Consider the following 15,943-nt stretch of genomic DNA (forward strand, 5'->3'; position numbering starts at 1 on the left):
GACTTGTGGCTGGAAGATATTCTAGGCTGTTTATAGTGAAAGACTGACTAGTACTTACTGGTACCTGCTAAGCCCAAAAAACATTCAAGGAATGGAGCTTATTCTTTTGTGAATTGTAAAGTGCATGCTCAATGTTGTGAGTCTTTTAGAGAGACACATCAGTGATCTAGAAAAAAGCTGAGGTCATGAGATTAAGCTGCCTACTCATAAAAGAAACTGGAACGTTCTGAAGATCAACATAATGGCATCATTCTCGGTTGCATTTATAGTTTGCATTATATTTCAATTTATTTTACTGGAAAATCTATCATACTTCTCATTGTATGTTACATCGCAGCTGGAAAAAGACAAGGAAAATACAGCTTGTCTTCCCAGAAGCTTGTGGTTTGGTTTAGGTTAGGTCATCAAAGGTCATTCCTCCTGGTGGCTCCAGCTTTGGGTCTGTGAGAACAAAGGACGTGAATAATGTGTTAGAAAGGCAGAGCTAGTGGGCAATAGCCATAATACTATTCAATGTATGCAGAGAAGGTTGTATTACTTATATGTTAATGCTGATGAACCTGTCCATCATGTCCCACACATCCACTCTAGCCTATCTGAGGAGTCCAGATTAAAAGATGTAAGAAATGCCTAAGGCCTGTATGATTGCACATTGTACAGTTTTTTAACTTATGATTTGGGGACTTTTTATTTAGGAGAATGAATAATCACTGCCAGAATGAAAAAGGCCACCGATGGCACAGGAAGCCCACTATTATGGAATTGTGAGATAATAGTGTAGCAGTCTTTACTTAGTAAAACACCAAGTCACCTTCTACTTTGTGTTGAAGCAAATGTCTCTCCCTTCAATTTTTTTTTCTCTTTTCTAGGGTAGTAGACTAGAGTTATATCAGGTTTCTATTTGCACAGTTCAAGAAAGTCCATCTTTCATTCTCCTCAATGAATTTATGCTTTGGGGTGAGAATGAGATGAGAGACGAACCTGTTCTTACCTCGATCAGCCTGAGTCCTTACGTTTTTCTCATAGTATGATCACCTGGCTATGCTAAGTGTGAATCTGGTATTTAAATAATTTTGATCCAACCTATTTTATAGTGTAGCCAACTTCTTTATCTGCTGGTAGCACAAGGAACACAACTTGCTTCCAAAGCTGGAGGAATAAAATAACTAGCTTTGTGGTATTTATTAATAGACAGTAACTTCGACAGGGCACAATCAATCTTGGATCTTGAAAGTTTGAAAAAAATAATTGATCAAGGGAACTAAAAACTGTCAAGACAACATTTCAAATTCATAATAAGACTTTAGTTAAGACTGAAATGGCACCAATTTGTTGACTGGGAGTCCTGAATTATAGGTGTATCCAAAGGATAGGAATACCTTGAGACAAAGTCTTCAGTTTCTACAAGCTATTCAAGTATCTAAATGAAGAGTGGTAGACTTTTATTGATGAAATACTAAGTAGCTAAAGTTGGTTTAACAGTTTTATAAACTGCTTTTCACTAAAAAAATGTGCCACATCTGCCTGTGTCAAGCCTGCTTGTTATAACGAGATAAAAATTACAGAAGAAAATAGATATATTCTGAGATAATTAAAATACAATGAGAAAAATGGACTATTCTGGGGTGGGAGGGATACTCAGTTTCATTTAGTTTGAAATCATTAAGTTAAAGTACCTGAAACTCTGTTATTCTGGGGCAAAGCTACTGAGAATTAAGAATCGAATGAATCCAGGAGTGTTCAATGGGTCTACAAGATTTCCCCTGGAACTCAAGAGCCACAATTTGGAAATTGTGCTATGGAAACATAATAGAAAGGTTTAGGTGCAGCATTATTATTTCTGAATTGATTCCATAAGAGTTTTTTTGAATATCAAGTAACACCTTGAAGAGAAATGACTTTATTTCAAAATATTGTTAATATGTTTCCTCTGGACACTTTTAAAGCATTTGGTTTAAGTATGATAAAGTTGATTTTTATTGATATCATACCATCTACATCAATTACCTCCATCTTATCACCTTGCACAGGAATAATTTGTTATTTCAAGGACATGTAACTATGCCTATTATAATGGAGTGTTGGTTAGTCCTCTTCATCATGGCAGACAGTGATTAAAATAAACAACAGTGGATAAAATCAAGCTCAAAAAGAGTCAACACACACTGTTGAAATCTGTGGCAGGAATATGTGAATGATTTTAGGACTTCTTTCCAGGTAATCAAAATGTGTTTGGGTGGCCAAACATTGGATGATGCAGAAACTGAAGGATTAAGTAAAGGCCATAGAAAAATATTTACCAACATTGACTAACAATTTAAAAAGTAATATAATATGAGTGATATAAGGAATTTCCAAGAAAAATTTTAGCTATATTCACCTAATAAATTAATTAAAAAGCTAACTCCTGTAAATTAAGAAACAAAAGTAAAAAATTGACAACTTGTTAAAAGTCTCACTCAGCACTTCATTGGAAAACTGAGTTCACCTTTCCTGTTAGTTTTTTTTTTTTTTTTTTGGTACTTTAGTATTGTTGAAAGTTGTTACATTAAAAATATCTTTTGAAATCCATCAAATCAGTACTGCTTTCTCCTACTATTCTTATGATGTTCTCTCCTATCTCAATATGTGTACCCATGAGCCTAAGAGACTATACATAAGGCACCAAAAAATGCAGCTTGAGTTGAGGTTATATAGCTCTCCAAATAACATTGATTTTAAGCTTAAGATATCTTGAAGGTGTATATGTGTGTGAGAAAACTGTTATATATTAGAATATTTTACTGTAGAGATTATTACATGTTAATTAAGGTAAAGGGAGACATGATTCATTTAATTGGACAAAAGGTACCTCTTTGCTGCATTAGAAATGAGATACTGGTTTAACTCACATATTTATGCTGCAAGTTACTTACATTTTTACTTTTTTTCAGAAACTATTCAAAGAACTTACACTCTGTTTAGAAGCTGATATCTGTATACAAAAGTACAAGGGAATATGGGTGGAAAAACTGTTTTTACTTTAGATTCATATTATCAGCAGCAGTAGTAATACCTTTACTAATAATAAAAATAATATTTATTGTTTACTATTTTCTAAGCATTTTATATAAATCATCTCACTTTACCATTACAACAATGTTCAGAGGTAGATATTACAATTTTCATTTAACAGAAAAATAAACTGGACATTAAGAAAGGTAAATAACTTGTTCAGGGTCACAAAGACATAGTGGGGGAGTGGGGACTCTAATCCAGATTGGGTGACTTCAAGGAAGAATTTCCTTGACATCCCCTTGTGCTGTCTCATAAAGTATTTTATTTTAATTTATTTATTATTTAATTTGTTTTTTCTGCCTCAGATGATTCTTATAGCTGATGGCTGAAAGGGTGAAGTTAGCATAATTTAATTTCATTAGTTAATGGATTGGAAAACTTTTATTTCTAAATCATTGGGGTAGAGTCGTCAGTAAGTCAGCCAAAATAAAATTTACATGATTGAAAAGCCTCAGTTCAAGTATGATCTCAGTAAACCAAAACCGTTGTTTTTATTATTTTTTCTTAATAATATTATTATTTTTTGAATATTATTTTATTTGAAGAGATATAGTTTAAATGAATTTACTTGCATCTGGAGAGAAAATAGTTGTTTAAAAATGTGCAGAGTTGAGGCTATTTTCAGCTTGAAGTGTGAAGTTATGTCTGAATAAACTATTTTATGCTCTTGATATATTCATCAGGCATTATTAAATGTGTGAAATCATGATATCTAGAAAATACAAGTGATAATATTTCAACAGTGTTTTAATTTGAAGAATGCCTCTTTCCTCCTAAGAATTTTGCTATGCTATTTTTAAGAGCTGGTGGGCCATGCTTTTAAATTCACAGTTTTTCCTATTGCAGTGCATCAGAGTCCCCTATAATGATCTTTATGCATGTAATTGTCTTAGAAGTGAACTTATGATGGATACTACACCACACTGGGAACCAGTAAACTTGGATTTTAGTTCTTAATATATCAGAAGTTGGCTGTATGTCTTTATGCAAGATCCTTAACTTCTCCAGATGCTTAATATCTCACCTTTAAATGAATTTGAATAGATAATGAATAGTTAGAATAGATAATTTGAATACATACAAATTCTTTACTGTTCTATGATTTTTAAAACACATTGTATAATGCTCATTTCTTTGGTGCTGATTTTAAATAATATACTTACCTAAGACTATGCAAGCTTCATGACTATAGAATACCTTTGATTTGAGCATCAATCTTGAAAATGAGAAAAAAGATGACATTATCTCATTTATGAAGCATTTTATTTGCAGCCTATTTGATCATGTAGAAAGTATACAGATATTTGATATATTGCTTAGAGAAAAAGATTCTTGTTAGAACGTAATTTTTCTACTGCATTTTTTTTTTGGCTAGCCATTACTTTGCATTTTAAGTTTACATTCTCCACTCTTTTGAACTGTATACAATCTGCTAGGAAAAATAGACAAGTAAGCAATGAAAATAGTTTACTAAGTGCTATGTCTGGAATGTGCACAGAATGTTTTGGGGCCACATAGGAGCTTCAGTGCCAGGGAAGGATTTCCAGGAGAGGTGATATCTAAGTTGAATCCTGAAGCATGATGAAAGATTTAGGCAGGTATAGAATAAGGATGGGGCAATACAGGCTGAATCATCATGGGCAAAGGCCTTGAGGTAGCAGTATGTTTAGTGTGCTGGGAAAACTGCTAGCAGTTCAGGATAATGAAAGAAGGAGGCACAAGAAGTAGTGATAAGAGATAGGGCTGAAGAATTAATTAAGATCCAAAATATCTTGATTTTTGTAGAAAAGTTGGATTTCAATTTGGAAGCAACCAAGAGCCATTGGAGGAATGGACTAAAATGTTTGAATTTTAAAAAGGTTGTTTTGATTTCAGTATACAGACAGGATGGTGTGTGAATAATATGGAGAGGCTTGGAGATGGGAGACCAATTAAGAGGCTATATTCCAGGTGAAGATTCCTAAAATTCCTAACAATTTAGAAAGAGGTCAATGGATGTTTGAGGTCTATTGAGGAGATAGAACTGGTACTGGTAGAAGTTGGAGTTTGGGTGTATAACAGAAAAGTGAAGGAGAAATCAAGAATCACCAATTTTCATATTGAACAATTGGGCGAATGGTGATGATAGTCATAAATTTAGGAAACACAAGAGGAGGTATTAGGGAAAAGACTCTAGGCCTGTTGAGTTTGACTTTCTTATGGGACAACTAACAGCCTAATAGCCAGTTAGGAAAAAAAAAAAAAAAGGCTTGATGCTGAGAGGGGAGATGCCTGAGTCTGGAGGTCTATTTTTGGAGAATAAAGGATGGTATGGATGAGAATACTCAGAAAAATGTAATGCCATGGAAAGTAAAGAATATCAAGGAGAAAACTCTTGGAAACATGAATATTTAAGGATAATGTGAGGGTTAATTTTATATGTCAACTTGTCTAGGCTATAGTGTCTACTTGTCTAGTTATTTGGGTTTGGCCTGGTTGTTACCTTGGAGGTATTTGTAGATGTGATTAGCAACTACAATCATTTTAATTTAGTAGTATGGGTGGGACTCACTCAATCAGTTGAAGGTCTCCACAGAAAAAACTGAGGGCTCCAAGCCTACACCCTCCACTCCTTCCTCAATTTCCAGCTTAAGGAATTTAGATTCATTAATTCAACATCACTCTCATGAAAATTTCCAGTCTCTGACTTGTCATAAAAATTCGGACAGGTCACCTCCCACAATTGTATACATCAATTATGCAGCTGATTATATTTAATATGATAAATTCATATTATATAATTTTATCACATTTTATTTATATTATATTTATTATATAATAGTATAATAAATATATCATATTTATTATATAATAAATCCCTTTATGTATATGTGTATGCACATGTATATGCATGCATATTTATATATATTTATGTAGATGGTTATACATACATATATTCTGTTAATTCTGTTCTCTGGAGTTTCCTGACTGATACAGAGGGGTAAAGGAAGAGAACTATATGAAATAGAAAGAGAAAGTAAGAATCATAGAAGGAAAATCAGCAGAATACGATATTACAGATCCCATATAAATTGTTTAAAGAAGGAAGGAATGAATGTGGGCATTGAGGGTTGAGAAGGCTTTACGATAAGGACAAAAAAATTGGATTTGTTTGATTAAGCAAGTTTCTTTTTTGGTCTGATCTTTTCAGTGAAAATGTGGTACCATCAGAAACCAGATTATAAAGGATTGAGGAATTCATAATGGGTAATGAATCAGAGTACATATTGTTTGTCCAAGAAATTTGGCTGCAATGGGAGATGAAAGAACAATAGCTGGGGGGTGACTAAAACATTTTATTGTTTTTTTAAGATTCGGAAATTTGAGTAACTTTAACATTGAGTAGATAGAGCCTATAAGAAGGAAACATTGAAGCAAAGGAGAAAGTATCATAGAGGAATCTTCTGAGGAAGAGAAATGGGTATAATTCAGAGCAACACAATTGACCTAGTATCACTTTTGCTATTTTCAGTCAATAATTAATAGCTTTTTGGGATCAATACTTTGTTTTTGTTGTTTTATTAACTAAATTATGGCTAAAGTCTATGACAGTGACATGGGGTGAGAGTAACGACTCATATGGAATAAATGTATGATTTTCTTAACATAATATAAACCTCTGTAAATCCCATATATTAATAGGGGGGTTAATATATTATTTAACTTTTATAGTTGTTTTGGATTATTCTATGAATACATACATATGAAGTTCTTAATACTCTGCTTAATATATATTAATACTTAATCAATGCTAGCTATGACATTGAGGACCAAAGAAGCTTTTTTCACAGAGATTACAAGCTACAGTGGATATGCCTGTTTTTCTAGAAGGAGCAAGATAGAGAGAGAGAGAGAGAGAATGAGACCACTCTACTTTACTTGCTAGTCAGCACTTTGCATAAATTCCCCCATTTGGCAATTTGCATTTGTCTCTGTTTTCAAGATTTTATTGTCAACTCTAGCAAATTACGGTGGCTTTCTGAGTACTTTGGGGAATCATAGTTGATCCCCACTAGCAGTTCGTTGGAAAATCTTAGAGGAAGCCTAGTGATGGATTCTCAGAAGAGTGCACAAGGATGCCTTGTCTGAATCATGGTGGGGAGAGAAAAAATCTTTCAAATTTGATTTTGCCTCTGCACGTTTTTCTGCAGGCATTGGACCTCTATGGCATAAAAAACAAACCTATTCTGAGAATGCCATGGTGAAATCAAAAGAGAATTGCACTGGTTGTTCTATTTCCTGATCATTTCAGGATCATAGTGTGGGTAGTGGTAGATGTCCACTACATGAAATGTTAATTTAGTACGGTTCAACAGGCCCTTTGCTTCCCTTCCAGAAGCTATGCCATTTGTATTTTAGAATAGCATGTAGGCAAGGAGATAGATCCCTAAATATGTGTTATTTTCCAGAAGGGATGGTATGATCCCATTTTTCTAAAGGCACTTTTATCAATTTTATATCTATGCAAAGACACATACACATATATGAAATAAAGTTTTCATAAAGTAATATTTACCATCACTATATGGAGATACTCTGATGTTTTTATTATATTCTTCTTTTTCTCCTCTTTAGTCTATTATTTTTTTTGCATGCTGCATGGCGGGGTCATATTTCATTGTTTTTCCATGTGAGTATCCTGTTATTGCAGCACCATTTGCTGATTTTTTTTGTTTGTTTGTTTGTTCTTTCTTTCTTTCTCTGCTTGTTTGTTTGTTTTTGGAAGTGCATGGGCCGGGAATTAAACCCAGGTCTCCCATATAGCAGGCAAGAATTCTACCACTGAATTACCCTTGCACCCCTCCTTTTTAGTTTTTAAAAGCTTCTAATGGGTTACAAACTAGTTTGTAAAGCACTGTACTATACTTTGCTGCTTCTATTCACAAATCTTTTTATTTTTATTTGCAAGAACTTCAATTTGCTTTTGAATTAGCATAACATGGGAACTGTAGTTTTCTTACTTTCATTGTGAGAAGAACAGACAAAGTCTATCAAAATACCATGTCCATAACAAGAAAGTAATGAATAAATCCAAGTGAAGAAGTTCTTAGAATACTATGTAGTAATAAGCCGAAAGTTAAATTTTCCTACCTCTGCGTCACAATAAAGAGGAGGTGAATTTATGGAACAGCACTTGGAGGCAAAGTCTGAGAACTTGTCAATCAGCTCTGTGAGATCAGTGGATGTGGCATCAGGCAATTTTGCTCTTAATCGTTCTTCCAGTCTGTAAGACATTTTTGTGTAAGGTTTTACTAGACACATTTTATAAACATTCCTAGTGTGAAATGATAGCCACCTCAGATCTTTTCACAATTAAAAAATTGCCCCTCTCTCAAGAAAATTTTGTATCAGTGGAATGATATTTGGTGACTCAGTTTGGATTAGAAAATGAAATCTATATCTTTTTGAGGACTGTGAGAGTAAACATATACATTGCTCCTGAATTCAAGTTCCAATCTTTTCCCTTTCATTTACTCAATTATTTCAATATGGATGGGCTCCTCTTCTGTTTACCTGACCTTTAATGATCCCTCCAATTCTAGATTTTCTGCATCTTAAAGAGTATCTCCTTTAAAGAATCACATGCCACCATAAAGTTTTTTCTGCCCTCTCACATTTTACAAAATTTTGCCCTCAGTTTACCTACTTCTCAACTCACTATGATAGAAGACACTGAAATAATGGTCTGGAAACTTAGATTCTTCTTCTTCTTTTTTTTTTTTTTTGCATGGACAGGCACTGGAAAACGAACCCAGGTCTCTGACATGGCAGACAAGAATTCTGCCACTGAGCCACTGTCTCACTGCCCTGATTCTTGTTTTTAACTCTACTATTAGCTAATTCCACATCTCACTTTCAAGATTATGATGGGAATTGGTCAATTCTTGAATCTCTTCCAGCTTAAACAGCTCATGTTCTTGGTCCTCTTCACCCTCATAATATGACAAAAGATGACAATCCCATAAGTTTTATGCTTCTTTGAAAAATGCTTAACAAACTAGCAGTGGGCAGCAGACACGGAAAAGACCCAAAGTTATGTAGAGCTGCGGGTTGGCTGAGTGGACTGGCAAGGGTCAAGAGGACTAAAAGGACTAGTTTGCTTATATAAACCTTATCAAAATGAATAAATCTAAACTGGGAGGGGAGGCAAGCGAGATCAGAAGGAAATTAGGGAATGGGAGGGGAAAAGGGAGTCAAATATAGACTAAGTAATCTTGACCTTCTCAAATTTCATAACACCGTATCTTCATTCTACTACATGCTCATCTGGAATTGATATAGGTTATCTACATAGAGTATCGCTTAATTGCTCCCATGCAATCCTCGAGTTCAAAACTGTTGGTAGGAAACTTACTCTTGAACTTTCAGTTTAACATTATTCTATTACTGCTCCTATCATATTCTATTAGATTCTGCAATAAAGTACTTTTCTGATAACTGAGAAATAACCATTTTGAGCTTATGGATTTCATAGTTTTTCATTTTTCTTTTAGAGTTTTGCTGAAATAAACGTCATGGGTGTCACTGAAAGCATTCTTTAGAAAGATCTTTCTTATGGAATACTATTCGTGCTTACTTGAGGCCCAAGTTGTTCAAGATTTTGAAGTGGCTCTATGAAATTTGCCAAATAAAGAAAATTGGGACTGATGTAGTCTTTTCAACAGATACTTCTGCCAGAAATCCAGTATAAATGCTCTCATTACGGACTATTATTTTAGTGTTAACACCTTCTTATAAAGAAATACTTTCTCCTCCTCTTAATTTAGAAAAAATGATTATGTATAACCTTATTGATAAATAATTAGCATTTACATTTGCACTTTACAGGGAATATATACTGACAATGGCTAATACTACACTTGCTTAAAAGGTTTGGGCCATCTTGTCACACAAGTTGGTGCTTGCCATGAGGCTGTGTAATGGACAAGCATCTTGATAAATTATGTATTAATTTTACCATCTTGAACCAGTACTCTGCAGGCAGATTTTGTAATTTATATTTTTATGGCTATATTCTAATTGTCCTCTCATCTGATACACATGACATTTCCCCTCCCCAAAGAACTCAGCTTTGTCTACATGGATATTACATTCTATTTTTCAATTCCTTTTTTATTGAGCCTCCTCTTTTCCTTGTTCACTTTGCAAAACTTTTGCTTTCAACTATGCTTTTAAGTCACAATATCAGGCAAATATTATGAATAAATTTGGAGGATAGAATCAGAACAAGCGCCTTACTTTTTCTTGTATTCAGTAAATGTGTTTTCTGAGTAATCAGCACATAGTTGTTGTCCCTTGTCAATGAAAGAAGTTAGTTCCTTCTGCAGTTGAGGGTGCTGTAAGAAAACAATAATTGTATAACAAAATCATTGTCTTGAAAAATGATTTCATGATCCAGTTCAATCAGAATTTCATATTAACATATCAGTATAAATGTTTATTATCTATACCAGGCACTGGCAATTTTTTTCTGTATAGGGCCAGATAGTAATTACTTTAGGTTTTTTAGACCATATAGTATCCATTGCAACTATTCAACTTTATCATTATAAATTAGAAGCAGCCACAAAAGGCACATAAATGATAAACATGGTCATGTTCCAATGACACTTTTTTTATGGACACTTAAATTTCAATTTCATGTAATTTTCATGTGTCATGAGATATTCTTCTTGTTTTTTTCACCCATTAAAAATGTAAAAAACATTCTTAGCTCAGAAGTCATGCAAAAGCAGGCAGCAGGCCAGCTTTGGCCCATAAGCTGAAGCTTACCAATCTCTGATCTACACCAAGGTTTTAAAAGAAAATCTAGCAGATTATACCTTAGTTTTAAAACAGGTAGTAGAGTCTTTGGAATCACAGCATTCACCAAGGCTTTTCAGGGTTGGTTCAAGTATTTTAGTGAGGAATACTTCTGGGATATGAGTCCTCCTGCTTAGTTGAAATGTGTATCTGATACAACAGAGAAAAGGCAGTAAGACTCTTTAATATGCAAGTAGATATATGTGTAGGTGTTCATGCTGTGAAATTGATGTGTCTATCATAAAGGAAAAGCACTTGATTCTTAATGTATAATAAGAGATTTAAAGTAAAATGACTGCAAAATAACAGGATTTGGATTATACAATATTTTCATTGAAATGCAAGTTATTTAAAACTGCTTTAAATGAAGCTACTGTGATTGGTTTATGCTGAATCAAAGTTTTTAAATCTGTGTTTATTATGTAATCATCCACATATCTTATACATAAGCATATGTACTCAAATGTATATGAACTGGGTTTTTTAAGTGACTTTATTGTGAAGATGGATCTGCATAAATTCTTCCATTATATCTTGTCCCATTGCTCTCTATGTATGTATAAAGAAAATAGAGTATTTAGAAAAATATAAATTAGAATTTCAGTCCAGTCCACATTCTGTTCTCTGACATCAGTAATCTAATATTGCAAATTGCTTCTTCAACCTATTTACCTACTTACACACAGATGCATTTATTTTAGTTTTTTTTAACAGTTGAATAAAACTAGATAAAAGTTTACATTGCTTCTCATTTAAATTCTCTCTCTTTTATTGGTAGTGAATATCAGTTTTGTGGAGACAAAATCTACTTTACATTTGTTATCTGTTTTATTATATAGTGGTTACTTGTCCAAAAGTTTGATTTAACTTAGGTTTTTGATTTGTGACCTTAAAGTAGAAGTAATGTGATAAAGCAAGTAATGTGATAAACGTTGTTAGTGTCATGCTAATAATTTTACATGTGTACATTTTAAGACATTATCCATATCTGTATTAGTCAGGATTCTCTAGAGAAAGAGAACCAATGGGAGAGATCTGCAAATATGAGATTTATAAAAGTGTCTCACACAACCATAGGAATAGAAGAGTCCAAAATCCACATGGCAGGCTGTGCAGCTGGCCGTTCCAATGAAGGGTCTGGACAAACTCCACAGGAAAGACTCTCTGGCTGAAGAAGCAGTGAAAAATTCTCTCTTTTTCCTTAAAAGTCATCAACTGCTTGGATTATCTCATTATGGGAAACATGCCTTTGTTGATTACAGATGTAATCAGCCACAGATACAATCAACTGACTGATGATTTAATAATCAGCTTCCTGATTTATCAACCAGCCATGAAATATCCTTGCAGCAATGGCCAGCCAAGCGTCTGTCTGACCAGGCAGATGTCAATTGGGCATCATCATTTGGCCAAGTTGACACAAGAACCTAACCATCACAGTCCACTTCTTGTCAACTTGGCAGCTATAGATATCACCTTGAAACATGCTTAATTCAGCTTGATCCAACTTTATATTTCTTCAACCATTATCCCTCACCCTTAATAACCACTCCTACACATATTCCCATGATTTCTGTCTCTATAGACTGGAAAACTCATGCAGTTCTTTTGGAGTATAGTGTACCTCCTCGTGGGTCACACTTTGTCCCTCACCTTTTGGGCCTGTTGGGACTTTAGTCTAGTTATAGATCTTGAAGAGAAGAGGAATGGTGGGTGTGGCCATGGAAAGAAATTGAAGTCTTTCAGGCCAATTACCTCAGGGCATTCTATTGCAGCTTCATCTGGTGAAACAGGATTAGTCCCTTCAGGCAGAGGAATGCGGGTTGTTTCCCCAGGGCAGGTGGTTACAGGTTTAGCAGACACTGAATTGTTAATCTCTTTAGGTGGAGGTTGGATGGCACACTCCCCTGGGGGAACTGGAGGAGGGGAAGCTGTTTTCTCAAGGCCGGCTGAAGGTGGGGAAACACTTTTCTCAGGGCAGTTCTTTACAGGTCTATCCACCAAAGGCTCTGAAGATTCCAGGGACTCCATCTCCCCATCAAGCCATATATCCCCATCCCACGTTTCAGGATCCTATTCTTTTCTAATCAAAGCCCTTGCTTTAACAGCAGACATCCTTCAAGGTTGAGATTTTAGGTTATGTTGTAAATCTGTAAATCTGCTACCTGCACAATGAGGCTCTTTGTCTGGTTTTCAGTGTCTCAAGTCTCTAACCACAGGGAATAAGATTTTCTTTCAGGGCACACATGGAAACTTTTACATCATTCATACAGCTCTTAAGTCACAAATTTGAATCCTTCAGCTCGTCCCCTTTCCCTCATCACTGTATCCCGCATATTTAACAATTACCAACCAACATCATTATACCTCTTAATTCCACAAAACTCTGTAAATGTGTCAAAAACATTCTCATCCAGAGAATTGTATGTAAACATACAATTAGCAGAATCTAATGATTATATTTTGCATATCTCTCTTATCAGTTCACCCCATGGGCAGTCAGTGCCATCTTGATTATTGGAAACAGAGGCATTAGTGTCTTTGAGTCAAATCAGAGTAGAAAACCAATTGTAAGAACCCATTTTAAAGATTTTTTTTTTCACAAGAACAACCCCACTTCTGGTACGAAGCTGTATTAGTCAGGGTTCTCTAGAGAAACAGAACCAACAGGAAACATCCCTAAATATGAGATTTATAAAGGTGTCTCACAACCATGAGAATAGAAGAGTCCAAAATCCACAGGGCAGGCTGTGTCTGATGAAGAGTACAGATGAATTCCACAGAAGAGGCTTTCTGGCTGAAGAAGCAGTGAAAAAGTCTCTCTTTCCTTAAAAGCCGTTAACTGATTGGATTATCTTGTTGGTAGGAGGCATGTCTTAGTTGACCGCAGATGTAATCAGCCACAGATGCAATCAACTGACTGATGATTTAATATACCAGCCTCTGGTTTATCAACCTGCCATGAAATATCCTTGCAGCGATGGTCAGGCCACTGCTTGCCTGACCAGACAACGGGGTATCATCATTTGACCAAGTTGACACCAGAACCTAACCATCACAATATGTATATGCATTTCTCACAAGCAACCTGTGCAGTAAGTAAGGCAAGGATTATCATTCCAAAATTAATTAAGAAAAGATTAAAGTTAAGGAATGTTAAGTCAGTCCTGCACAGTCACCCTAGAAGGCAAATTGGGAAACCCAGTGTTTTCTCTCCATATCCAAAATTCTATTAAACCCATTTATCCTTCTTTTGAAAAAGGTTATTAATTGAGTTTTGAAATGGGAAGAATCATTTAAAATCAACTAAAAATATTTAAATTACACAAAAAACATAAAAATAACTTTGCTTGCATTGAAGAGTGATAGCATATCTTCCCCCTCCTGGCCCTCAGTATGATGCCCCTTTGTCCAGAAACAATTAAGAGGAAAACACATTTAAGATCAACTCTACTTACTGATCTATAGCTTTGGTATTTCCTTTTTCACACAGGTCTTTATTTGTGGGCAACTCAACAGCTGGCAGCTCGGGTGGTTGGGCAGCTGGCATGAAGTAAGCGCACACAAAAATGTCCATGGGTGTTTTTTCTTGACAACAGTCCTCAAACTTAGAATTCTTTTTGGGCAACTTGTCACAGATTTTTACTGCATATTCAGGCAGCTACGAAAGGAATGGTAAGTTTGTGCATTGTTAGTTTCCCAGTTGGTCTAAATAAAAAGAAGGTTTACATGTCTGCAAGTCCCTGGCTTGGCACTTGTAAAAGTCGGTGTTAGTGTTCTGAGAAAGTAAATTGGTACAATACTTTTGGAAGGCAATTGTCTATGTGTATTAAAACCCTTAAAATGTAGAATTTCAGTTCCAATAATTTATTCTTAGAAAATCATTATGAATGAAGAGAGATTTAGCTATAAGGTTATTAATGGCAGCATTGCATAAAATAATTGAGAAAACTGAAGCAACCTAAATCTAATAACAGAGTACTAGTTAAATAAAAATATGGTATATATAGGTAGACAGCTGGAATAGATATATGAAATAGAATCCTATTTAGCCATTATAAATCAAGTCATAGAATACATCTATATATACACATGTATTCTTGATGGAAATGGACCAGGCCATTTAAAGTACCTATTGCTAAAGAGACTCATAAGACCTTGGAGTATTACCTTTGTTTAAATAAATAAATAAATTCCAGATTTGGGCAACTATTCAAATTTGTATCCACTTAAAAAGGTTATGTAAATGAAAAATGATGCAAAAATTGGGATGACTGTTACACTGGTTTGTAAGGATGTATGTCCCCTAGAAAAGTCATGTTTTAATCTAAATCCCATTTCATAAAGGCAGAATAATCCCTATTCAATACTGTATGTTTGAAACTGTAATCAGATCATCTCCCTGGAGGTGTGATTTAATCAAGAGTGGTTGTTAAACTGGATTAGGTGATGACATGTCTCCACCCATTTAGGTGGGTCTTGATAAGTTTCTGGAGTGCTATAAAAGAGGAAACACTTTGGAGAATGAAGGAGATTTGGAGAGAGCAGAGAATGCTGCAGCACCATAAAGCAGAGAGTCCATGAGCCAGCAATCTTTGGAGATGAAGAAGGAAAACACCTCCCGGGGAGCTTCATGAAACTGGAAGCCAGGAGAGAAGGCTAGTAGATGATGCCGTGTTTGCCATGTGCCCTTCCAGATGAGAGAGGAACCCCAGCCATGTTCACCATGTGCCTTTCCAGATGAGAGAGAAACTCTGACTCTGTTCACCATGTGCCCTTCCACTTGAGGGAGAAACCCTGAGCTTCATCGGCCTTCTTGAACCAAGGTATCTTTTCCTGGATGCCTTAGATCGGACATTTCTATAGACTTGTTTTAATTGGGACATTTTCTCAGCCTTAGAACTGTAAACTAACAACTTATTAAATTCCCCGTTTTAAAAGCCATTCTGTTTCTGGTATATTGCATTCCAGCAGCTAGCAAACTAGGACAACTGTCAAGTGATAAAAGGTATAATAAGAACATCAGTAGTTTCTAATAGCACAG

The 15,943-nt window shown here is 35.0% G+C and overlaps 1 protein-coding gene across 1 annotated transcript; it reads right to left on the reverse strand.

Moving 5' to 3' along the window:
* Window positions 1-262: 262 nt before the first annotated feature.
* LOC143663321 (vitamin D-binding protein-like) lies at window positions 263-14,579 on the reverse strand. The gene is made up of 6 exons (XM_077137064.1): window positions 14,358-14,579; window positions 10,920-11,049; window positions 10,336-10,433; window positions 8,188-8,320; window positions 4,221-4,273; window positions 263-441 (listed from the first exon to the last, which is right to left on the reverse strand). The coding sequence occupies exons 1-5, from the start codon at window positions 14,474-14,476 to the stop codon at window positions 4,244-4,246; spliced, it is 510 nt and encodes a 169-aa protein (XP_076993179.1). The 5' UTR covers window positions 14,477-14,579; the 3' UTR covers window positions 263-441; window positions 4,221-4,243.
* Between the last annotated feature and the right edge of the window lie 1,364 nt (window positions 14,580-15,943).

This window comes from Tamandua tetradactyla, chromosome 19 (genome assembly GCF_023851605.1).
Source record: "Tamandua tetradactyla isolate mTamTet1 chromosome 19, mTamTet1.pri, whole genome shotgun sequence".
NCBI lineage: Eukaryota > Metazoa > Chordata > Mammalia > Pilosa > Myrmecophagidae > Tamandua > Tamandua tetradactyla.